Raw genomic sequence first — 24,122 nt, forward strand, 5'->3', positions numbered from 1 at the left:
CAGTGGCTGCCATGGAAGGAGGGAAGCCTACTATAGTTACTAATGCTGAAGGGCAAAGAACGATGCCTTCTGTGGTGGCCTATACCAAAAACGGGGATAGATTGGTTGGGCAGATTGCAAAAACGGGGATAGATTCTTCTGCAATTTCCGATGAATTTAAACACAAATCTGCAAAACATGAACAGACAAAAATGCCCTTTAATTCCGGTCAGATTTGTACTCAAAGTCATCGGAAGTCCTCAAAGTATGCATTTTTAATTGTTTAAGGATCAATCGGAAACAAATTTTAGATGAGGGGCCAAAAGTTAACAACGATAATAGTTTAAGGGCTCCCCAGGTTTTTTCCTCTAACATTTTAATAGTTGCCCATAGACGTTACGTTAGTGGTTTTTTTTCCCAGGCAAAAAACTTGTGCGCTATTGTTTGTTTCGTTTCATTTAAAAAAAAAAAAATTGGCATCAAAATGCGTAGTTTTGTTTACACATATACGCCATTAGAGCGGAGATTACATCAGTCGGGAAATCAAATCTACCAAACAACACGATGAACCAGTGAAAGCGGTTTACATTTGATTACCGCCTAGCATTTGCACTCATCTATACTTTACCCTTTTTTTTTTTTTGTCAATACGATAAATTTTCTATTCTACTTCTACTTCTACTCTATACTAAGGAGGAGATGATGGACCCAAATAGGTTAAGGGAGAACCCAGATCAAGGGAATTGATCCACTGAATTAAACGAGTGCCTTTGCACTCGTTAGTAAAACATCTAGAAAATCTTGGAAATGAATGCAAGTCAAGGGACACTAAGGCTCTTCTTGATCGTCAGCTACTCTAAAGGTAGTTAGTTATATTTTTCCTAATCAAGGAACCAACTTTTTGTGTGACATCTTATTAGTTTACTAATGTATGCTACTGTAGCATAAAAGGGTACTTTTTCTAAGCATAAATTTTAAGCCTCTAGAATTCCGTAATTAAAACCTAAGACCACTAGGAACTTCTATGATTCAATGCTACTTAAACCATGTTTAGAGGTACAGGTGACTAGAGTTTGAAACTAAATCACTTTAAAAAAAAACTAAATTGCATGTATATACCATATCTGCCCTTATTAGGTGATATGTTCGTTGTACAAAACTTCTAGATACAAAAGTTTGCTTAACACACTGAGATAGCAACTAGAAAGTTTGTATTCTTGCCAGATGCTAGATAATCATATGCACACTACCTTTGCTTTGCCTTTCTAAAAATTAGCACGCACTCGAGAATAAGTCATAGTTATTAAATTCGACACGACTCGGCAGTCGAATCTGTCAATCCAGTGAAGCGGTTATTGAACCGGGTTGGATTTCTAATTAGATCGATTGAGCATAAATCGTTGACTAATCAATGATTCGACAATTCAACATCGGAACCCAGCTGATTTTGTCCACAAACTAGGTTTTGTGGAAAAAAATTAATTAGCTTTGCTAGGATTCGAACTTTGAACTTTTGGTATGTGTCAGAATATACTTACCACCAAGTCACTTTGTCATACATTAATAGAGTAGTTTTTTTATAATATCTAAATGTTTTGTCAATTCTATCTTTTTTTTAAATATATCTAAAACAAATTTACTTGGAATCTTTCAATAAAAATTAATGACTCCCCAAACTCTATAAATTATAAAATGGATTTCAAAAATAACATATTACATAATTCATTTTAAAGGCAAAATTTATTTTTAATAATTTTTTGCACTTTAAATTCGTAAATAAACTAGATAATTACACTAAACACATAAAAGATTTTACACTTGAAGTTTGATGGATTACTAAATAAATTTATATTTTATTGACTCTTATATGAATTAATTATTCTATAGCAAATTAAATTAAATGAGCATTCACTATGACATTGTTTATTACAATTTATATCATATATCTATATAAAAATTATGAAATATAATATTTAAATATATTTAGTGACTCATTGGTTGAATCAGTGACTCGTTGACCTACCTCTTTGGTCGTGTTCCTTTCCGGACTGATTTTAATAGCTATGGAATAAGTTCCTTAGATTAGCACACACTCAAGAATAAGTATTTTTTTATACAATAAATTTTATTTTACATCTATTCCTACTCCATATTATGGGGAGAGAGATCTAAAGAGATTAAAAGAGAATTTAAAGGAGACTGAATTATTACCGATTCTCACGTGCCTACTCGAGAATAAGTATCACATATCGTTCTTTTTCTTTTTTTATTCTCATAACTGAAACACGCATAACTTCCACGTATACGACATCCTCCAGCTAAACGCCACCAACTTGGATGTACCGTCTCCGAGTCCTTTACGATATAGACTACTGTCTAACAACCGCGTTGAAATAACTATGAAACATCGGTTCTGTCTCGTCAATGAGTTGATAATTCTTTTCTTAAACCGGTAATAAACAAATGATTACAGTCCTGTCATTTGTCACCTTGCGGATAATAGCGAGGGCATGTTTTAATTTCGCGCTGGTATAACAATTTTCCTATCAGTACATTGATGTCCTTTTTTTTAACCACTGCAGGGAATGAGGACTTAACTAGCAGAAGTTTTTTTTTTTTTAATTTTGTCCTAAACTAAAAGAAATTGCACTATGTATAATTTTTTTTATTTTTCAATTTGACGGCATCATAAGAAGCATAATTAGCTGATAATTAAGCAAAAAAGAATTGAATTTATATTTCTTAGCACTAACTATATATACATTAATAGGTTCGGATGCATAACAATTAATCTCAATTTTTATATACGTGACATGCATTCAAACCTATTATTAGTTTAGAAAATATTAAACTAAAATAGTTTACCATATGAAAAAAAGTTATGTTAATCACATTAGTCATGAATCATATCAACTTCTGTTCTCTAATAAAGTCTTCATCATCTTATAAAATAAGTCCCTGCAAAAATAATACAACAAACATTGACCGTGTAACAAACAAGTCATACTATTATTAAATGTGATTACGTAGTATGTTTACTCCACATAGTATAACAATGCCAATGTGTCTTCTTCTTGGAGATCAAGACTTACAATCAAACTGTCTGATGCATTTATAGAACTTCAAAAGCTAAAGAAATCATTTCAGCGTTTAGATAGAATTAAAATGTAAGCATTATAAATATTTTAAACTGTTGGAATAACTTGTCGAAACTCTAACTTGCTTCACTATATTAGTTTATTTAGACGGAATGATTTGAACAATTACGTTGCTAGAGACTATTTAGATTAAATGAAGTTACTGCTCTCTGGGCGACTATCTTGTCTTCCCAATATCAACTCTCCAATCTAAAATTGCACGATGCCCTATTGGAAATTTCATTTCCATTCACATAAAACTTCTTGTGTCATTCAAAAATTGCAACTATACAATTGTATAAATTGGAGATAAATATGTTTTCTTGGAAGGATGGGATGCTACTTGCAAATGGCATCTAAAATATACTATGACGTAACTTTTAACAAAAGATACTTTCTTTAATTTGTAAATTGGCCTCTTTTACCTTTGAATGAGTGTCGTAATCACCTACCAAAAAACCAAAAAAAAAAAAGGATGTCGTAGTCTGCTGGCGGTTCGTCCTTTTTTTTGTTTAATTTCTTAAATTAAAATTTCAAAATACACATATTACCTTTGAAAGTAAAAATACATCAAAAAAACGTAGTGGGTGCTCCTCTTCCTACCATATCTTTTATACTAGTTTAGAGAAAAAAATCCTTGCTTTTACAGAGAGGCAAGATGGTTACTCTAAATTAGGGATGTAATCGAACTGAGCTCCTCGTGAGCAGCTCGTGAGTAGTTCGGGCAAAAACTTGATCACATTCGATCAAAATCGAGTGCGAGTCGAGCTCGTTAATATATTAAGCCGAGTTTGAGTATTAATTTGTCAAACTCGATGGCTCGTCGAGTCTTAACGAGCACAAATTAATTAATTAAAAATTATATATTTAGTTATTACAATTTTACTCTTTTAGGCTTGGAGTTGTCTAAATTACCAAAATGTTGACTATAACTTTAAAATATTTATAGGCCCTATAGTCATTTCATAAGGAAAAAAATAACTTGAGAGGTAAAAAACAAAATTGGCTTTTCCTAATTCCTCTTTCCTCCTCAATTTATAACTTCTACTTTCTAGTTTCTACAACAGTTTATAGACCTTTCTTGTGACGAATTGCGAATGTTCTAACTTGTTTCAATTGCTAATAGCCTGTTCTAAATTAGGAAATTGGGCTTGCATCAATCTATTTTGCATGAAGAGTTATATTCTACAATTATGGAAGTGGACAAGGATCTCGAGCTCGATCATATTCGTAAGAAAATTGAATCGATCTCGAGTTTTCGAGCAATTTTTCGAGTTCGAGTCCGAACTCTATTTCTGCTACTCGCTCGAGCTCGAGCAATATATCTCTGCTGTCAAGTTGAGTTTGAGTATAGCGATACTCGCGCTCGACTCGACTCGACTCGATTACAGCCCTATTTCAGATCCACAACAGCAAACATTATCTTGTTTAATTAAGAAAAACTATAATGTGGCTCATTCATCATAGAAGTGATGAATCGTAATTGACGATGGCGGGGATTATTGAAATTGAGCTTTCGTTCAAGCATTGATTGTGAAACGAGGAGTCCTTGGTGTCGTAAAATCCAAGTGTAGGAGAAGAATGAAAGCAGGAGTACTGTTGAGTCAAGTCAAGTTCGAGTAACACCATACTCGTTTTCGAACTCGATGGGTATGAGTGTTACTTGAGTTTGATAGAGTCAAGGGGTTTAAATTTGAGTTCGATTCGAGGAAGTTGCAAAAGTATTTGAGCTCAACTTGATAAGGTTCGCAAACAATGACGAACTTTATTGAGTTCAAACACTAAATTTGAACAATGTCAAGCTTGTATTTGTTATCTCATGCATATGTGTATTTAGTTAATGCAATTGCCAGTAGATTTTGTTAAACTTTCGAGTACCTATGTTTAAACTCAAAATCGACTTGATAGTACTTTTAAGTAGCTCGATCTCGAGCAAAATGAGCTCGAATCGAGACATTGATCAAATAGTTTACGAGCTCGAGTCGAGCTACCCGATCCTACATCACCGAAAGGGCTGAGGGACTCGCCTGAGCACAAACATTAGGACGTGTCAAACACTAGTGTTTAGCAGCTATGTTGGGGGTTTAAGGAATCAGAGTAAAGCATGGTACAGATGTACGTCAGTTGCCATGGGTTGCTCCTAATCACGTTCTGTATATTAACGTCACAAATTCCACGAATAGATTTGTTAAAATTCACTTTTGGATAGTGGGTTATTTTCCCAAATATATTTGCTTACATCATCATTACAATTTTCAATACAGCTTTTTATCTTCCCAATTACCTTTTTATCTCACATACATCACATCACAAAAAGTGCTACAATAAAAATATCTCAAATAACCCACTATCCAAACACACTACCACGAACTAAAACAAAAAAATTAATCAATTTGGATCTTGTTGAGGCATTACACCAAACAAGAGAATAATTATTAAGTTTCCTATCAAAAAATGTAATTAAAACGTAGGAGACCTACATAAATAGTAATTGAGTGTTATAATTCTATCACTCCCTCCTCCTATTTTGGTAGGTTTAGTTTTTTTTTTCATATAATTTAAAAAAAGCTAGTTAGTTTTGTTGGAAGAATAAATCTAGTTTACTATCTTCCTAAAATACCCTTGTATCAAATGGAGTATGATTAATTAGTTTTATATTAAATAATTTAAGTTATAATAAAAAACAATCTACATTAAATAAGATAAGGGCATTTTAGAGGTGTTATAAATTAACTATATTTTTCAATTGAAAAATAGACTATAATTTGAAATCGATGAAAAAGGAAAACAAACGTATCAAAATGAGACTGGGAGTTTAAAATTATATAAATAAATAACAATAAAATATAACTTATTCAAATAGTGCTACCATTGAACAAAGAAGCGGTTGCCGAAAACCGTCTGTGATGCCAGATGAACGTGAGTATCAGTAAAAACATGCAGCAGTAAAAACTAAAAAGACGTATACTGGTACTAATACTACTGTGAGAAAAGAGCGGCAGGGAAGTGTGACTCAGGGCTAGCATCCTACTTGGAGTTAATAATGCAGGCGAATGGGGCAGAGAGAGAGAGAGAGATCAGAGATGAGATGTCGCACAATTGCAGACTAGGCAGACTCCCTCCATCCATACAGATTTGATTCCAGAGAGAGCCTTGGCATTCGATACTTTTGTCGGGAGTCGGAAACAGTGACGTGTTTCCATTACCAGCCCCTCGCTTCCCCGCCCCACCTTCTTCCTTTGCTCCTTTGCCCATTGTCCAAATTACCATTTGCTTGCTTGGTTTCCCCCCTCAGGGCCTCGTGCGCACGTTACCCCACACTCACTTCCTGCAGTCCCCCATCTCTTGCATTCTTTTTCTTTTTTCCATTTCGAGATGGAGATGGAGATAGGGATTTGGCCGATTTGTGTCGAGCGAGAGTGCGAGCGTGTGTGGGGCGCTCGCGCGCGGTACTCCTGACTCCTGCCGCAACCTTTTACCAAATACCAAGTGGTGACTTAGGACCATGGGTTTTAGTACGCTGCTCTTCTCCCATTCTTCTGCAACCAAAGAAAACCCAATCATATTATGCCACCTGTCTCCCTGAAAGACTGACGTTGACGTGTCTGGTCAAACCTTCGTTCCAATTTGAAAATTCCTTCTAACCTGTAAATTATTTGGATAATAATAATAATAACAGGAGCCCTTGCTTTAGAAAACAGAGGGGAAAGGAAGAAAGGAAGGGGGATTTAAATGTTTCTTGAACCTTTTTTGCTAAAGAAGAAATACATTTATTATTTTTATTTTTTGGTTCAAGAAGACTCCAAATCCAACCATTTGACTCTAAGCGCTCCTTAAGTGGCTGTGTCCTCCAATCAATTCAATCCTACCTAAGTCCTTTTCTGAGTGATGAAAAGGACCAATAAGGTAAAAGACTATCTGAGTGATGAACCGGTGAATTATTTACTCTTCTTAGTGCTGGACTACAGTGTCAAGTTTTGTGATAGACTAGTGAGTTGTTAACTTTTTCGCGTTAGATCAAGGAACAATTTTTTTGTGGTTCGGTTGGAGTAATGGATATGTACTACCTATCAATTTTTTACAATCATATAGTTTGGATATCATTTCATTTGTAAACTTTTTTTTTGCCTGCAACATATATATTAATTTTTTAAATATCTTTTTATATTTTTAAACACTTTTTTATCTTACATATATCATATAATAAAAAGTACTATAGTGTTGTTTCAAATAATCTCCTTTCTCACATATAGAATTGATGTCATTTTCTATTTTTCATCTTAATCTAGATGTCGTGAAAATAATCTACTCGGAATGAAGCTACAAATCACTCAATCGAAAAGAAACCGTATTTAATGAAACTCAATTGTTTATTCACAACCTTCCGGTGTTGTGTATAGCTTTTCGAAGCTTGTAATTAAGATTTTTTTTTTAGTATTTACTAGCATTCATTTCGACATCAAATGCTTTTATCTCCTATCCAAACACACTTATTATTAAGTTAGAACGCTATAACTTAAGTGCACTAAGTTAAAATTAGAAGGAAAGATTTATGTCCATAATTAAAAATAATACCCATCAATTAAAAAAATATTGAAAACAAGGTCGAACTTTAGATGTCTTGAACGTGTGTGTATATATACACACATCGAGGTGATCATGATCCAAACACACTTATTATTATCGTGGTGCATGTTAAGTTAGTACACTATAACTTAAGTGCAATTTGCACTTCGTTAAAATTAGAAAGTAAGATTTACGTCCTTAATTAAAAATAATACCCATCAATTAAAAAAATATTGAAAACAAGGTCAAACTTTAGATGTCTTGTATGTGTGTGTGTATATATATATACACATCGAGGTGATCATGAGGTTCCGAAGAGAATATAAATTGCAATCCACATCCACATTATCTTTATACAATGCCATCAAATAAATGGGATAATATTAGAAACCTCCATTGAGATTTCTCTTAATATCATTTAGTACTTTTAAAATTTTAAAAATATCATTTATTTCTCTTACTTTTGTTACACTAATATTTAAAAACTCTAAACTACCCATTTACTTGCTAAATAAAAATATTCCTAAACCACTTTGTTTAATTCAAGAAAGCTATCACTTAAAAAATAATCTCCTAACGGTATCGCATCACAATACTATAACCCATGAAAATATAAATATGAAAAATAAAAAGATATTTGTAAAGAAGTATACTTGTGCTAATTTAACTCTATATGCTCAAAATCAAATTCTTATAAACATTTATATTTTTTCCAACTTCTTCTGAACCAATGTCCAAACATTTAAATTGTACCAATAATTATAATAATCAACTCAAAATAAGCAAATAAATCATATCTTACTCGATCACAATCATAAAAATAAAAAATAAACAAATTTCAAATTATTATAATTTATCAATAATATATTGCATAGTCATCCAAAAAATGAGTAGGAGAGAATGTTGGAGAAAAAAAAAGAAAAGAAAGTGACTTTTATTTATTTTTTTAATTTTGAGATATATTTATTGGATATGTGAATTATGTATCAAATAAGGGTTAATATAGACTTTTTACAATTTCGAGGGGAGATAAGTGATGTTTTTAAAATTTTAGGAGTGTCAAGTAATATTAGGAGAAAGCTCAAATGAGATTTTTGATATTATTTTGAATTGTGGTTTTTCACAAATTTTTTTTTTTTTTTTACATTTTCTTCGCAAACACAATTTTTTAATCAACTTTTTACCTCACATACATTAAATCTCTATATTACATTTTTTTCTAAAAAAAACTCTTAAAAATAAGAATCCAAAAATAACATAACAATTGAGTGAAATCCCAAATTTTCAACTGACAAAGTGATAATTCGGTAATATTCGGGGGTGGTGCAAATTTGTAATTTACGGTCAAAGAGCCTGCGTTAGAACCGAGCGCAGGGAATTGGAACTTGAGCCCTCGTCAAACTTGACGGTCCAAAAACCGTTTATTGCGGAGGGGACAGCAAGAAAACCACTCACTGCAAAACCGCAACGGATCCTCTGTACCACAACCCTGTCTCACACTCTATCCCACCCCTCCTAAACTTGCCAAGTGTCCTTTTATTAACCCAATCATGAAACAACCCAACTCGAACCATGTTTATTTAGTTAACCGATTAATCTAGCTTGGGTGACTTAATCTCTATAACCAACATCAATTAAAATAAAAAACCCAAAAATCAAAATTAGAGATTAAACAAGGCACAAAAAAAATACCCCACAAGCTTCATCGCAACGCAGCCCTCCTCAAAAGCTTCATCGCAACGCAGCAGGGCTGTCCGAGTTCATCATCTTCACCATTCAGCTTTGACGAAATATTCACGGATGAAGCTTCGAATCTCTTCCCAAAGGTGAGTAACAACTTATTTCTTAAAAACCTTGGTGGGAAACCTTCGAAGCTCTTCGCAGGCCAATTTGATGTGATTTGCTAAGCTTAGGCACGTGATCTAGTTTTCAACTTCAAATTGGTCTGTTGATACACACCAATTGAATTAGTTTTGCTATATCCTCAATTGCAGGGAAGAAGTAAGAAATTGGTTATATTCTGTAACAGATAGGTGTCTCTGTTTTAGTGTTTTGGAACTTAGGTGTAGATGATTTTGGGAGGGTAACAAGTTTGCGTTTATCTTTTGCTGATTGAGTGAATTTTTCTTCTAATTTGCAGCTTCCACTCCGAATGTTTCATCTGTTAAATTGTTTGAAAATTCGGTATCTGCTGGACGAAGCACACCACCTGTTCGATCAAATGCCTAAGAGGAAGATGAATCAAACTGTAAGGATAGTGCCAATAAGGATAGTGCCGATGAGGAAATGCAGATAAGGATAGTGCCGATGATGAGATTTTTGGTGGTGACAAGAGAAAAGTGTATACAGGTCCAAATCCTCTTCACAACAGATAAGTAGCAGAAAAAAAAAGCTTGATTCACTCATTCAAGCTTTGCCATTTTTCCTTTTTGATTTTTCTCATTATCTTTGTTCTTTCATAGCATAATATCCTACTATTTCTTTTTTTTTTCCTCTCTTTTTTTTGAAATTTTCATTTGCCTTAAAAAAAAGAAGAATAACCAGTAAGGTTGTATATGGAAGTTAGTTTGACATTTTCTTTTTTCTTTTTCTTTTGGTGAGCAAATACTTAAATTGTTTGAAGGAAAATCTGTATAACCAAAATATTTGTTCAGGAAATACTTTTAGCTGATTATTCTGTCACTATTAATGCCATTAATGTGGTTGTTGATGTAATTAATATTACTCGTTGCTCTGCTTCCTTTCCATTTTTCTGGTGATTATTCCTTGCAGTTCTTCATTAATAGCATCACAGGGTGGAGAAAATTAATTCATTTCTTACATAAAACAATCAAGCAAAGAAGACAAAATAGCACGACTCCTCTGGGATATGTTTCACTATTCTGGGATATGTTTCACTATTCTTTGTTGGCTTTAATATAGTGCTGCTCACCTTGTGCCCCCTTAAGCTGTTGAGATGTTTTGCATCTTATGCATTTTCTTGGGTCCTATATACCGCACACACAAAAACATCTCCAAAAATCATAACATATGATAGGTGTTATAGACCTTGTAATACTACTACTATAGAAAGTAGTACATTGGCATTACCTCTCATTTGCCTTGGAGAACCTGCCTCTCTTGATTTATATTTTGTTTTTGGTCATCGAAATTTGGGCTTAGTGTACCAGCAGTAGACCTCTTCACTATAAGGTTCTGTGTAATGTAACTAAAGGACTTCTGGTAGCTTCACCACTACTGCAGCTGCGTATGTTAATCCACTAACTTGCCCTCTCGACTACCGTGATCTTTGCATTGCTTGATTTATTCCAGGTGATGGTAAAGATTGGCTAATGTTTTGCTTTCAGGGTATCATTATTATTAGAGATGAAGAACCAATTATATCACAAGTAAAAGATCTTGCCCCCAAGTTTCTTTGGGACATTGAAGTGCATCTTTTGGCAGATGATCAGACAAGACCAGCAACTCAGTTTTATTTTGCCGGAAGAAGGTTTGGGCCATTGTTTAAGTTGCAGAGCTTCGTGGCCGGTTGTTGTTCTTAAGTAACTACATACAGATCGATTCCTGTACTATAGAAAAAGTCAAACCAGACTTTTTTAGGTAAAAGTTATCGTCAGAATAGACTGTTTATTGATCATTAGTAGATTGATTTTGTAAATTCTTAGGTGCAGCTCTTTTTTCATGGCACCAGGAGGAAGGTACAGAAATCTCTGTTTTTTTCAACAGAATTGTAACTTTCGAATGAATTCTGTGGTTAGAAGCCTATGTAGCATCCAAACAATTTTTTTCATTGTTCATTCATGCAGCTTTTTCTTCTTGTTTGATGCTTTAAAGAGAATTTATTGCATATTAAAGACACTGGACCCGAGAACAAACAAATGAACCCATTGAGAAGACCTACGGCCCAAGATTTCATTCAGATGGGAATGATGTGTATAAAAATCTATGATCCCTCTTCTACAAGGGAACAGAAAGAAAAGAGTGGATAGATTCCGAGGTGTATAAATGTATAACTTCACACCATCCAAGTTTTTTGCACTGATCATTCATCTTTAGCAACTTGTTGATCACTATCATCATTATTTCCCAGTTCTTGTCCCTACAAAACTCATTGATGCTGGTGGTGTGCTATTGAACTTGAAGACATCAAATCATAGCCTTGGGTTAAGTTAGGGTCCAACGTCTGCCCAAAAAATAAGAAATAGAAGACCACCCTTCATTATAAAAATAGCTATAAACTTGTAAAAGTATAATACTAGAAAAAACTGCAATAAACTTATAAGTAAGCATACTATTTACTTACTTGCAATAATTGTGTCATGTTTGTGGGATTTCGCCTATTGTAGATGTCTTCTATTGAAATTCCAAATTCCTAATATAATTAAAAAGAGACGACCACAAATTAAAATTTTCATTGAAAAAACATATCGTTAATGTACTTTAGTCATCTAAAGAATAAATTATTCAAATAAAATTTAAAATAAATTACATATGCACTATGCTATACAAGACAAATATGACGAATAACTATACCTGCTGTGGCGGTAATTCTGGAGCAAAACCTTGAATTGTAGCAGAATCCATACTTGAATTAACAACATTATTTCCCAATTCCTACAATCATTTTTATCCAAATTATAAATAAGGATCCTAATACTATTTCTATACTCATCATTCATCATACAACCAAGGAACCCAAAAAAAAGTAATAGTCAAACAATCAAATAGCATTGTTCACATAAATTAAATAAATTGTCAAACCTGTAATCTTTTCGATGAAAACTTCTCCTTCACCTTGTACTTGCGTTTCTTAGTAGCCATTTCTAGTGCACTCCTTGGTCTCTTGCTCGACTTGTAGGTGACTTTTTCTTTCACTTTGATGCCTTTTATTTTATTATAGGCAATTTCAGATGGATTAGTGTCAACATCTTGATACACACTACAATGTTCTTCAATACGCACTTCTTTCATTTTCTTTTTCCCTTGACAACATGCATCCATTTGTTCTGACATTTTCCAAAATCCATCTTTAGCAATTTGATAAGCTTCATCACATTCAGAAGCTTTTGTCATCAGCTGCATATATAGATAGGATAATTCTTTGTAACGAAAACTTAATTTTGCCTTTAACTCCATTTCCGGGCTACTTTCACTGGAAACATGCACATTTCCTGTTTTAGCTGCTTTTGTCCATCTCTTCAATATATATGCATCCGGAATTGTTACAATATTCAGAGTCATCAATATTTTTAGTGCATGTGAACACAAAAATCCAGCAAATTCAAATTTCTTACAACTACAACAAATTGAATTCGTGGATGAATCATAAGTTACAAGATGGTGGGAAGTCTTACCATGTGGTGTAACTCTGTAACTCATTTGATTTCCTAAGTCACCATCAACTTCCCATTTACAATCAATCCCTTTGCATAGCTCCTCCTTAAAATTTTCATACACTTCATGTGTATATACACTTGCTGCATGCTGTAAAATCCTACAAGAAAATGTCATTGCCGGCGTACTTTGATTGCCTTTAAAATCTGCTACAGATTCATTATAGCGACGATCATCTAACAGCCTTTGGAAGTGTTCAAAAAATTCAAGTAAGCCATGTTTATAACTTACATACTTCTTTATCACACTGTTCATGGACTCACTTCGTTGGGTTGTGGTCATATCAGCACAAAAGGTTTCTCTCCCATACACTAAAGCCCATTTCTCTTTTATATCAAACATTTTCTTCAACCACTTGTTGTCTTCCAGACCATACGTTTTTAGCATTTCACTCCATCCCTCAAAAAAATCATCCTCATTTTCATAGTCATATATGCAGTGACTAAAATCTGTCGCAAAATTTTGAAAATCTTTAAAGACATCAGCTAGATGCGTTGCTGCATTTTGATAGATATGCCATATACATAAGCGGTGATACGTTGTTGGCCATTGAGAAGCCAAAGCTGTTGCCATTCTTCCGTCCTGGTCTGTAAGAATAGTTCTTGGTATTTTTCCCATCATAGCCTTAGCAAATGTGTCAAACAGCCATTCAAATGTCAGAATTGTCTCGTCATATAATAAAGCAGCCCCAAAAACAGTAGTTTGTTTATGATGATTTACACCAACGAATAATGCAATTGGCCTCCCATCTTTGTGTTTTCTATAAGTTGTATCAAAACAAACCACATCACCAAAATGAGCAAAATCCGTTCTCATCTTTGCATCAGCCCAAAATATGTTAGTTATCAAGTCATCTTCATCTACTTGAATGGCGTAAAAAAAATTTGGATCCTCTAATTGCATGCCTTGTAAGTACTCTAAGACTCCTCCTGTGTCACCTTGCATCATTGGTATGGATCTTTTGGATCGTAAGTAATTTTTTAAATCATCTCGAATGAACCCAAGATTTTCTCGTCCACCAACTTGTTTCGACATCAGTTCAATCGATTGTTTTGGTGTAATTCCGCAACTTCGGGCCATATCTATTTCAGCTTCGTGTGCCATTGTCAGATGTCTATGAGATCTGAATAAATGAGTTTTGCTTGGAGTTGATAGCTCATGATTATGTTCAGCAACAAATTGCACAACACGGTATTTTTCACCTTGTCTACAGCTAATTTTCATCCTTGCACTGCAATCACATCTTGTTTCTGGACGAGGACACTTAACAATCATATTGCGTTTGTCTTTTGGCTTTTTTCCTTCACGGGAGCAGCAAAAAACCCTGTCCAACATCAAATCACTATTTTTGTCTTTATGTCCCTTACTCAATCGAGTTCCAAAACCAGATGCTTTAGCATATTTTTGGTAAAAATTTTTGGCTGCTACTTCAGTATCGAATTCCATGTCAAGTTTCGGGACCAAGTCATCCGGTATAGCCAAAGGAAGAAAAATTTGATTTCCTCGATTGCCATCAGTAATACAAAGAGGTAAGGCATTATCATTTATCTCCTGCAAGTCAACATCTTCAAAGTCCAATTTGCGACATGATTGGACTTCATGAGTTGGCAAATCATTCTCCATATTCCCCCAAAACCGAACAAATGACCTGTATCACATAGCCAACCGAATTTCACTAGAATAAAATAACCCATGCAAAAGTACTCGACCCATGAATGAAAAGTAGATATCCTCAGAGGGAATGATCAAACAAAGAGCAGATAACTTACTGTATAAACACCCAAGCTAGAATATTAAAAAATAAATAATAAATAGAAAAAATGAAACCGTCTTTGAGTATAATGTGTAAACCAATCTAGACCAATCTGCCGTAAAACTTATAGCTTAAGTCGACCTCTATCCGGTGCCTTTCAACCTTGCTTTAATTTGCTGAAAAGCTTGAGGCCCAAAAAAAAAAAAATCTCTTCCATAACTCACCAATCTACACCACTCAATTCATATATAGTATTACCTTTTTCTTTGCCATAATGTTGGTCTCGAGAGCATTGCCCTTCATAATTATGATCTAAATCGTAATCATCAAATTGAAGTTGAAAGCTGGCTGCCTAATTCTTTTCAGGAAAAAAAAATATTGTCCATGAATTATACTACCAGGCACTAGCATATGTTTCTTTCATCAATTTCGATGCTGGGGATTTAAGTTTGAGTTCGACATAATGGACTTACCCGGACGGATATGATGAAGAGTAGTAGTATACAGCAGATTAATGAAGAGTACTTGTGGGGCTGCGTTGCGATGAAGCTTTTGAGGAGGGCTGCGTTGCGATGAAGCTTGTGGGGTATTTTTTTTGTGCCTTGTTTAATCTCTAATTTTGATTTTTGGGTTTTTTATTTTAATTGATGTTGGTTATAGAGATTAAGTCACCCAAGCTAGATTAATCGGTTAACTAAATAAACATGGTTCGAGTTGGGTTGTTTCATGATTGGGTTAATAAAAGGACACTTGGCAAGTTTAGGAGGGGTGGGATAGGGTGTGAGACAGGGTTGTGGTACAGAGGATCCGTTGCGCTGCAAAACCGCCAAAAAAGGGTGAGGTGCGGTGGGGTGTGGATAGATTATTTAAGATACTATTAGAGAGGAGGCCGGAAACGGGTAGTATTGTACAACAGAGAGAGTGATATTTGTCAAGCTACTTATACGAGTCCCAATACGGTATTCAGCCGCTTAACGCACCAGCATCACTCTCTGCAAACAGGTACAACCACGGGGCAGAACGGGAGCAAGGCAGCAGAAGAAGCTAACCCCCTCAAGCATCATCAGATCAGATAGACCGACCCAGATAGATACCAAACCTTTACTAGTACTTCTAGTACTACCAGTACCACATTATTAGTCATAACAGCTAAGGAAAGCTTAGGAAAGGGAAAGGTAACCTCAGTACCAAAAACCTAAGCCTAACGTACGTGCCAACTGAGGTGCTCCTAATTCCTAAGACTCTTCCCTTCTTTCTTCCTTTCTTTCTCTCTTTCTGCTCTTCTTCAGAACAACTCAGAATTCAGAAGCAAAATTTGCTAGCGCTCAGTACCATGTACACACCCAAACACCATATACTACTTATTAGTTCAGTACTTATACTGTTAATCTATTCTAGGTGCGTGGTTTCTTTCAACTTTTTAAACTGTAGCTTAATGCTAAGTGTTTGACACTTTCACAGTCTATTCTTGAGCTGCCGGTGGAGGCAACAAATTCCTCTTTTGTTTAGATCTCCGCTTGCGTTCTTGAGTTTTTGGCAGCTGGGCTTTGTGGGTATTTTGTGAGAAGCTACGGCAGATCTGGGTTTTCCTATTGGAATTGAGAGTTGAGGTTAAGATATTGTTGGATAGGGTTTATCCTAGAAAGCGAAGCAAAGAAAGAGAGGTATTGAGTGAGGGTGAGAACTGAGAATTGAGGAAGAAGGCAAAAGAGTATTGGGTAGCTGGTTGTGGTTGGTTGGGGCCGGGTGATTTTCCGTTTTTGGGTACAAGAAGTTTGGTCCAACATACGCTTTTGGAGTTTCTCTGTTGGATTTAGGGGTGTATTTATTAGATCTCGTATTTGCACATCCAAAAAAATAAAAAAAGCAAGGCAAAGAAGAAACCATTTGCTATTTGCTATTTTTCATTTCCACTAGTAGACCAATGTAACGGATGCGGCCAATCCAAAAAGCAATTTTGGCTGTTTGTTTGTTGATACATTGTGGAAGAGAACAAGGTCAAGCAAGTGTTAGCAGCTAGCTTAGCTCAGTTCCGTTTCTTGATAAAGAAAAAAGCGTTATCTTGGGCTCCGACCACATTCTTGAATAGTTAGAAAATCTTTCTCCCTGAAGAACGAAGCATGGCGAACAGGTGGTGGGCTGGAAACGTGGCTATGAATCCGTTAGTATCACCATCGACTCCATCTCCTTCTCTTCACCTAAGAAACAGTGCTACTGCAGAAGATGAGAATGCTGCTGGGCTAAACAGGCTTGGACAGCAAAGGAGAGACCAAGACTTCTTGGATAACACTACAACAACCACCACCACCACCACCAATACCACTGCCACTAACAGCAGCGGAAGCAACAATAACCCTGATGAAGAAGATAGCCGGGAAAATGAGCCCGAAGCTGAGGAAAATCCCGGAGCACTTGAAATCTCTGAGCCGGGTAGCGGCGGTGGAAGTTCTGGAAGGCGACCTAGAGGCAGACCACCCGGCTCGAAAAACAAGCCAAAGCCGCCCATTGTGATAACAAAAGAAAGTCCTAATGCTCTCCGAAGCCATGTGTTGGAAATAAGCAGTGGGAATGATGTTGCTGAGTGCATTGCTGCCTATGCCCAACGGCGCCATCGGGGCGTCTCGGTTTTGAGTGGAAGTGGTATTGTGACGAATGTGACTCTGCGGCAACCGGCTGCACCTGGTGGGGTGATAACCCTTCACGGGAGATTCGAGATATTGTCTTTATCAGGTGCATTCTTGCCTGCTCCTTCCCCTCCTGGAGCTACTGGTTTGACAGTGTACTTAGCGGGCGGTCAAGGGCAAGTTGTTGGTGGAACAGTTGTTGGTCCCTTGATGGCATCTGGGCCGGTAATGGTTATAGCTGCAACGTTTACAAATGCAACTTATGAGAGGTTACCTCTGGAGGAGGAACCAGCCGGTGAAGGGATTCAATTGCAGGCAGCATCAGTAGTTAATACTGGAACTATCACTGGTGCTTCTTCAGCTTCTCAATCTCATGGTATGGCTGATCCTGCATCCTCTATGCCTTTATTCAATCTACCACCTAATATGCTTCCCAATGGCCAAATGGGTCACGAGGTCTTTTGGACTACTCCTCCTCCTCGCCCCCCACCATCTTATTAAGGTCAAATGAAAAGTGGTAGATGAACTATACTTACTAGTCACTTGTTTGTTCTCGAGCTCTAGGTCTCGTAAACTTAGGAAGTAGTAGCAAGGTTAGTTTTTACTTGACCCTTTTGTATTCCTTGTGAATCGCATTTTCCAATTGGATATTTAGGTTGATGGATGCTTTTGTATTTAATGAATGTAACTTTTGTTTTTATAAGTTCCATTCTCTTCTTTGAGCAATAACTATTTAATTCATCTTTTCCTTTAGTGAATGGCTTATTCAGGGGTTAGACAGGTGGTGGAGATGCTGGCATAGAAATGTTGTCCATGAAATATGGTAACGTAAGTAGGTTACTCATCTTTCACAAGTACTTCGAAGAAGTACTACTCTTCTTTAATTCGAATCTTTTAATAAAAACAATGATTTCTTCAATAAAATAGCTGGTGTAGTTGAATGCTTGATAACTTTATTGTAACTTTACTGTGTTTGTCACCGTGTGTGTGTGAGAGAGAGAGAGATGGTTTAGTTCATCTGCATTCTTCATGAATCTGTCATTTCTCAACTCAATTGGCTGGAAAAGGTGGTTCCTTTTAGGTTGCATGCTTTAACATAATTGAGCTTAGTATTGATCTTAATTTTTTTTTTTTTGCTGTCAACTTGGTTCAGAAATTTTGTTTGATTTCATCTCTACCATCTCCAAATTGAGCATCACTAAATGGGAAAATTTTAGGACCTGTTAACTATTCCAAGCAATTAACTCATGTTCATGTACCATGTTTATCAAGGATGATATTAAGAAACAAATGTTGGAGTATTGTGTTTGACAATTTTCTTTTTGATATGTCAAAAACCTCATAAACAAGTTTGTCTAGTTAGTGTGTGAGTTAATTTGCCAGTGCTATTGAGTGTGTTTGTGCACTCGTTTAGAATGGGTGGTTTCTCAATTACAACCAATTAGCCCTATAATTATGTGCGTTTATTACATGAAATATGGTTGGCTACAAGTGTTCATTAATTGTGTGCATGGGTTTCTCTTTTAATTTTTTTGTTGTTGTGAGTGTTAGGGGGGGGGGGGGGGGGGGAGTGGAGTAAATTAGGTTAAAATGTTCCTTTATTTGTTCTCACACAGCAAACAATCTAATAGTGTAATAGTTCTTATACATCATCTTGCCATTTCTTCTTTTTTCCATTTTTAGGTAAGCAACCACAATTGCAATTCAGACGCTTTATACACGTCCGTCTAGCTTTAACCTAGTGCAGATTATATGTCTACTTGTTCTTGGTTTTCCATTAACTTTCGAAAACAAAAACTTAGACCATCAAATGATAAAATTCCATATAATACGAATCCACAGTGGCAAAAGGGGTAAAAAAAAGGAGTTGAGCTTGGCTAATTAGTATTAGCAATTAAAGTGTTGGGTACACAGAATAGGAAACATTTTGATTTTGCTGCAGTAGTGGAATATGTCTATGTAATCCGCTTAGTAGTAGGATCAAGGTTGTCTTCTCTTGCATAAACTCAAAGTCTATGCTTCCATTGAGCTAGCAATTGCTGACTTGAGGTTGAAAATGATTGTTGTATGCTTGGTGCAAAAGATGGGGAGGAGGACTTTTTTTTTTTTTTTTTTTTTTTTTTTAAATTGAGGTTTATGTATACAGATGATTGTAGCTTCTAGGATGCTGGAATACAAAATAGTTGTTCATGGAAGTGTATGCTTTGGTGGCTTCTTTCCTAGTGTTCTTCCTAATCATATGGTTCACCTATGTTGAACTCAGTGCTGGCTTATGGATCTCATATATCCAAATGAAGCACCAACATTCTTAAACTTGAAGCGTAACTTTCCCAATGTTGTTAACATTGACTCTCAACTTGATAAATACTTGCTTGACACCTATAGTGCTAAGTGTCTAGTATCTCTTGTCTAATACGTAATAATTCACCATGTGATTTAATATCACAATGTACTCCTCTTTGTATAGGGAGAAAATCATAACATAATCAACTAAAATATAACTCATTTCAGATAAAAGTCAATTATTCACGGACATGAACTTTAGGTACTATTTTTTTCTTGCAAAGTCTATACATCAATGCTGCAGCATACTTGTTGGCATGAACAGACAGTTTTCTTTGTTTGTGTGTACTCTGTTGAATAGGAGATGCGTGAAGGAGGGCATACCATGCAGGTTGCACATTACATATATGTATGTGTTTGAATATATGTGCACGCACTCACTAGCATATGCATGTCTTAGAGTACATTCTGAGCATGTTTAGTGTATTAGCATACCCCTTATCCACAAATACATAATTCTTGGACCCTTCTTTATATGTTTGTGTCTGGGCAGCAAATAAGTTTGAAAGAGGTCACGTTCTTAGCAACATTTCGTCTTATCTAGGTTGCAATATTTCATTGGTTGCTGTGTCCTCCTATTTCATTGAGTTTCCTCCCATCTTAATAGTGATAGCATGTGTGTCATTCTTGACGTCATGACTACTCTACAAACGAATCAAGTTGTTCACAAGCCGGCTCGGTTAAAGCGACTTGAACTTAGTCAACATTGAGTTCAAGTCAAATTCGAGTCGACCAAGTCATCGAACTCGAGCCAAGCATAGAGAAACTTAGCTTGTCGACTCGTGAGCTGGCTCGAATACATATATATTATTTTAATAATGAAATTACATGTATATCTCTAATATTTTATTATTTATTAAGAAAAATAATTATTTTATTCATTTTTAAAAATTATTATTATTTTTTTATTTTTTAAAACTTGAGCAGGCTCGAACTTGAGCTCAACTAGACTTGAATTTAAGGTCAAACTCGAGTTTTACATTGAAATGTCATCAATTCGAGTTCGATCTTGGTAAATTTGAGTCGAACTTGACTCAATTAGATTAAAACTCGACTCATTTACAACCCTAATCATGATGCTTCTTTTCTAATAATACTTTAAAGGAGACATATATATATATTTTTTTGTTGATACGATAGATTATCCTACACTAGGGGGGAAGGGGAGGATCTGAAGAGGTCCCAGGGTAATCCAGAGAGGAGTGAACCACCATTGAATCAGACGGGTGCACTATGCATCCGCTTGGATTTTTTGAGCAGAACCACTTTAATGTGGCAAATTGATAGGAGACCCACCCCACCAAGCTTTAATGCATTGGTGGTGGTCATTAGCCCAAAGGAGACATATTATTCAATTCACGTGATTTATGCCCGTACCAAGACCCCAAAAAGGAGAAAAGGAAAAAAAAAAAAAAAAACTTGATAGAGAGGAGTCACAACCATCATCTGTATAGGTTCACAGAAAGTGTGGTAATTACTATCCATGCCACATAGAAGTATAGACAGGGAAATTTTTTAGCTATGTATAAAATAATTTTGTCTTAGCAGTTTTTTATGTCCTCCAGCCCTCTAGTGTAGCAGATAAAGTACCAAAGTGACCAGATTTAGATATACGTTCTCTTATGGCTTTATGCAAACAAAGAACCAATACTTCAGATTACTTGGAAACTTTTGGCTTATAAGGTGAGCAAAATGGTGGCTCTTTACAAGTAATCAGCGCTAATGACACTTTACAAGTAATCAGCCCTAGTTACTGCTCTAGAAAACCTTTTGAAGGTTAAAATTCCAGAATTATTTTTATTTTTATTTTTTATTTTTTGTGTGTTTGTCTGGGGGGTGGTCAAATATTGTGCCTTGTGCAAATAAATTTTGTGATCAACTTGCATGTTCTTTGATTTGATACAGTCTAAAGTACAAAGCAAAGCTGCTTGGAGTTTGGATCGGGAAACTTGTGTTTACAGCTTGTACGCATGGATGCTATTCGGGGGCATGGTATTAAGATTCCTCTGTTGGTATTTAGTGGCATATAAAAACTATCTAATAGTTGGTTATCCATGTAAATTTTCTTTAAGAAAGTGTAAATTTTCATCAATGATTCTCCTTATTCCTCTAAAATGACTGGGAACTTCTAATTCTGAGTATGTATTACATTTTGTCTAGAGTTAATAAGATGAGACTTAAAAGAAAAAGAGAAAGAAAAGGAAAAAGAGAAGATTAAAGAGACAGCTTGTTTTCTCTTAGAATGCATGCTAGATTCTCTTCAGCTTATTGTTTACCTTATCTTTTCCGCAGGATTTACTTTGAGGGAAAACTCGAATTGGCATGAGCATCCTATCTTTGAATTTCTCCTACTGTTTCATCCATAATTTGTTTAGGTTGAACACTGATTTTTCTGTGTCCGTGAAACTGTTGCTGCTGTGAACTTCTCAGAACGTCATTAAAATATCTGAATCAATTAGCAGAACATAAAAATATCAAGTGGGATATCAGCAGCAAGATAGATTTTTTAGTTAATCTTGATTGAGTTTCCTGTTTCAGAACTGCTGAGAACCGTGGTCTGCCACTCAATTTTCCAGGCAAGCTTAGATGTGTCTGTTGGAATATGCTTATATTCCTTTTTCCTAGTGTTAAAAGAAGAAAATGTATTCACACATTTCAGGCTTATATACTTCAGGTGCTCTATGACCTTTTCTTTTCTTCACGGGGTGTTGCATGTTTTGTAGGGACAGTAATTTGTAAGCTGCTATAAAATGATTTTGCTTGTGCATTGTATCCAAAAGTTTTGATATTCAGTGTCACCAACTGCGTTGCATCATCAAGTCTAGGGTTTTCTTGATCTAATTCTTGCTGGTAAACATTTCATTTTCATAATCTCTAATGGCCATGATTTCAAGATGTTAGCTAGTGGTTAAATGTCTGCATGGACCCATTAACATGTTGTCATATGTGTGATCTAACCAGTTTAGGATCCATTCTGGGTTGCATGCTTGTAGAATTCACACTTTCCCTTGTCGGAGGTTTATGCTGCCGGACTGGATCGGTTAACCCCTACTTTGACAAATATTTTAGATCATTTTTGTAGGTTGAACAACATTGTAGGGCACAGCGTATGATTCCATTCGGGGACCAGGCTCTTTGTCCGTGTGCGCTGGCTTAACATGAATTGCTAGCTCCGAAGACCGCACCAAAGATGGCCAAAAGAAAAGGAAAATGGCCAGAGTCATCATTTGCAGATGCAATTTCTCTGTGGCGTAAGCACCAAAGATGTCGTCATTAGTCGTGGATAGTTTCTTGAAAGGGAGAGATAGAAAGCCAAGACGCTAGATGCATGTTCTTGGTTTGGTACCTTTGTTTCTAGCCACGGTAGATGAGAGGTGGTTGTGGCTTCTCTATGTCCTCCGTCTTCTCTATTCTGACCTAACAATAGGTCAAATGTTGAATTAGGCTCAATATCCCTATCTACCATTTGAAATCGGTGATTGTATTGGTGCAAATTAGTTCAACTCCTCATCAGTTATGAAGACTTTGTCATCGGTGATGGTCGGCTATTGGCTATTATCTCCAGCAGCCATTGCAGTGGCTCAAGATAACGTTGCTGTCACCGTGGTTATAGAACTATGGTCATGGAAAGCCATTTGCGTGATCGAAGAAGCCATTTCAATTATTTGTCGCTGAAAATCTCAACAGTTTTCCTTTCTTCCAATTGCCACGACAGAGCGTCGGATGAGTAAGCAAGATGAAAGGTCCTTAAACATTTGTTTGGATGGTAGATTCTTTGTAATATTTTATTTATTTGCATCATTAATATATTTTATAATCATATTTTTGTCTCGCATATATCACATCAAAAAAGTGTTACTGCATTTATTTTTTTAATATATTATTCCAAATAATCTACCATAAAGAAGTCGCCAACTTCCCCCCCCCCCTCTTTTTTTAAACATATAGTCGAAATTTATTGTTTGGTTTTATATCTAAAATAAAATGGTCAAAATTGTTAGCTTGGGAAAAGGCAAAAGGGAGGATCGAGATTATAAAAAAAGATGGAATTAGGCAAAGGTAAAAATCACCTTAGTTTTCTTGTCGAAAACAACTAATCATTCCCTTTGCAACCTTTTGGGCTTCCGACATCAAAAAATGGTAAGCTATGTAATTGTCCTTCTTTCCCACCACTCCATCACCAAATTTTGGAAATATTTTTAGCAAGCAAGCATTCATTGGACTTTGACCGAAATCCTAACCCAAAAATTTGGGACTATACAAAGCAAACAACTTGGATCTAAAGGCGTGTTCTTGACAACACAATCTATTCTACGCTTCTCCTTG

At 35.6% G+C, this 24,122-nt stretch overlaps 2 protein-coding genes and 1 long non-coding RNA gene across 3 annotated transcripts; 2 read left to right on the top strand and 1 right to left on the bottom strand.

Moving 5' to 3' along the window:
- The first annotated feature begins 9,200 nt into the window (after positions 1-9,200).
- LOC113762764 lies at positions 9,201-11,479 on the top strand. Its single transcript, XR_003467259.1, has 3 exons — positions 9,201-9,508; positions 9,823-10,031; positions 11,030-11,479. It is a non-coding gene; the product is annotated as an uncharacterized LOC113762764 (long non-coding RNA).
- Positions 11,480-11,790: 311 nt separating this feature from the next.
- On the bottom strand, positions 11,791-14,699 carry LOC113755555 (protein FAR-RED IMPAIRED RESPONSE 1-like). Its single transcript, XM_027299534.1, has 3 exons — positions 12,444-14,699; positions 11,986-12,054; positions 11,791-11,865 (listed from the first exon to the last, which is right to left on the bottom strand). The coding sequence occupies exons 1-3, from the start codon at positions 14,697-14,699 to the stop codon at positions 11,791-11,793; spliced, it is 2,400 nt and encodes a 799-aa protein (XP_027155335.1).
- A 1,242-nt stretch (positions 14,700-15,941) lies between these two features.
- On the top strand, positions 15,942-18,119 carry LOC113760721 (AT-hook motif nuclear-localized protein 15). Its single transcript, XM_027303403.1, has one exon. It carries the CDS (start codon positions 16,950-16,952, stop codon positions 17,952-17,954), a length of 1,005 nt encoding a protein of 334 aa, XP_027159204.1. The 5' UTR covers positions 15,942-16,949; the 3' UTR covers positions 17,955-18,119.
- The last annotated feature ends 6,003 nt before the right edge of the window (positions 18,120-24,122 follow it).

The sequence above is a fragment of the Coffea eugenioides genome, chromosome 2, assembly GCF_003713205.1.
Source record: "Coffea eugenioides isolate CCC68of chromosome 2, Ceug_1.0, whole genome shotgun sequence".
Lineage (NCBI taxonomy): Eukaryota > Viridiplantae > Streptophyta > Magnoliopsida > Gentianales > Rubiaceae > Coffea > Coffea eugenioides.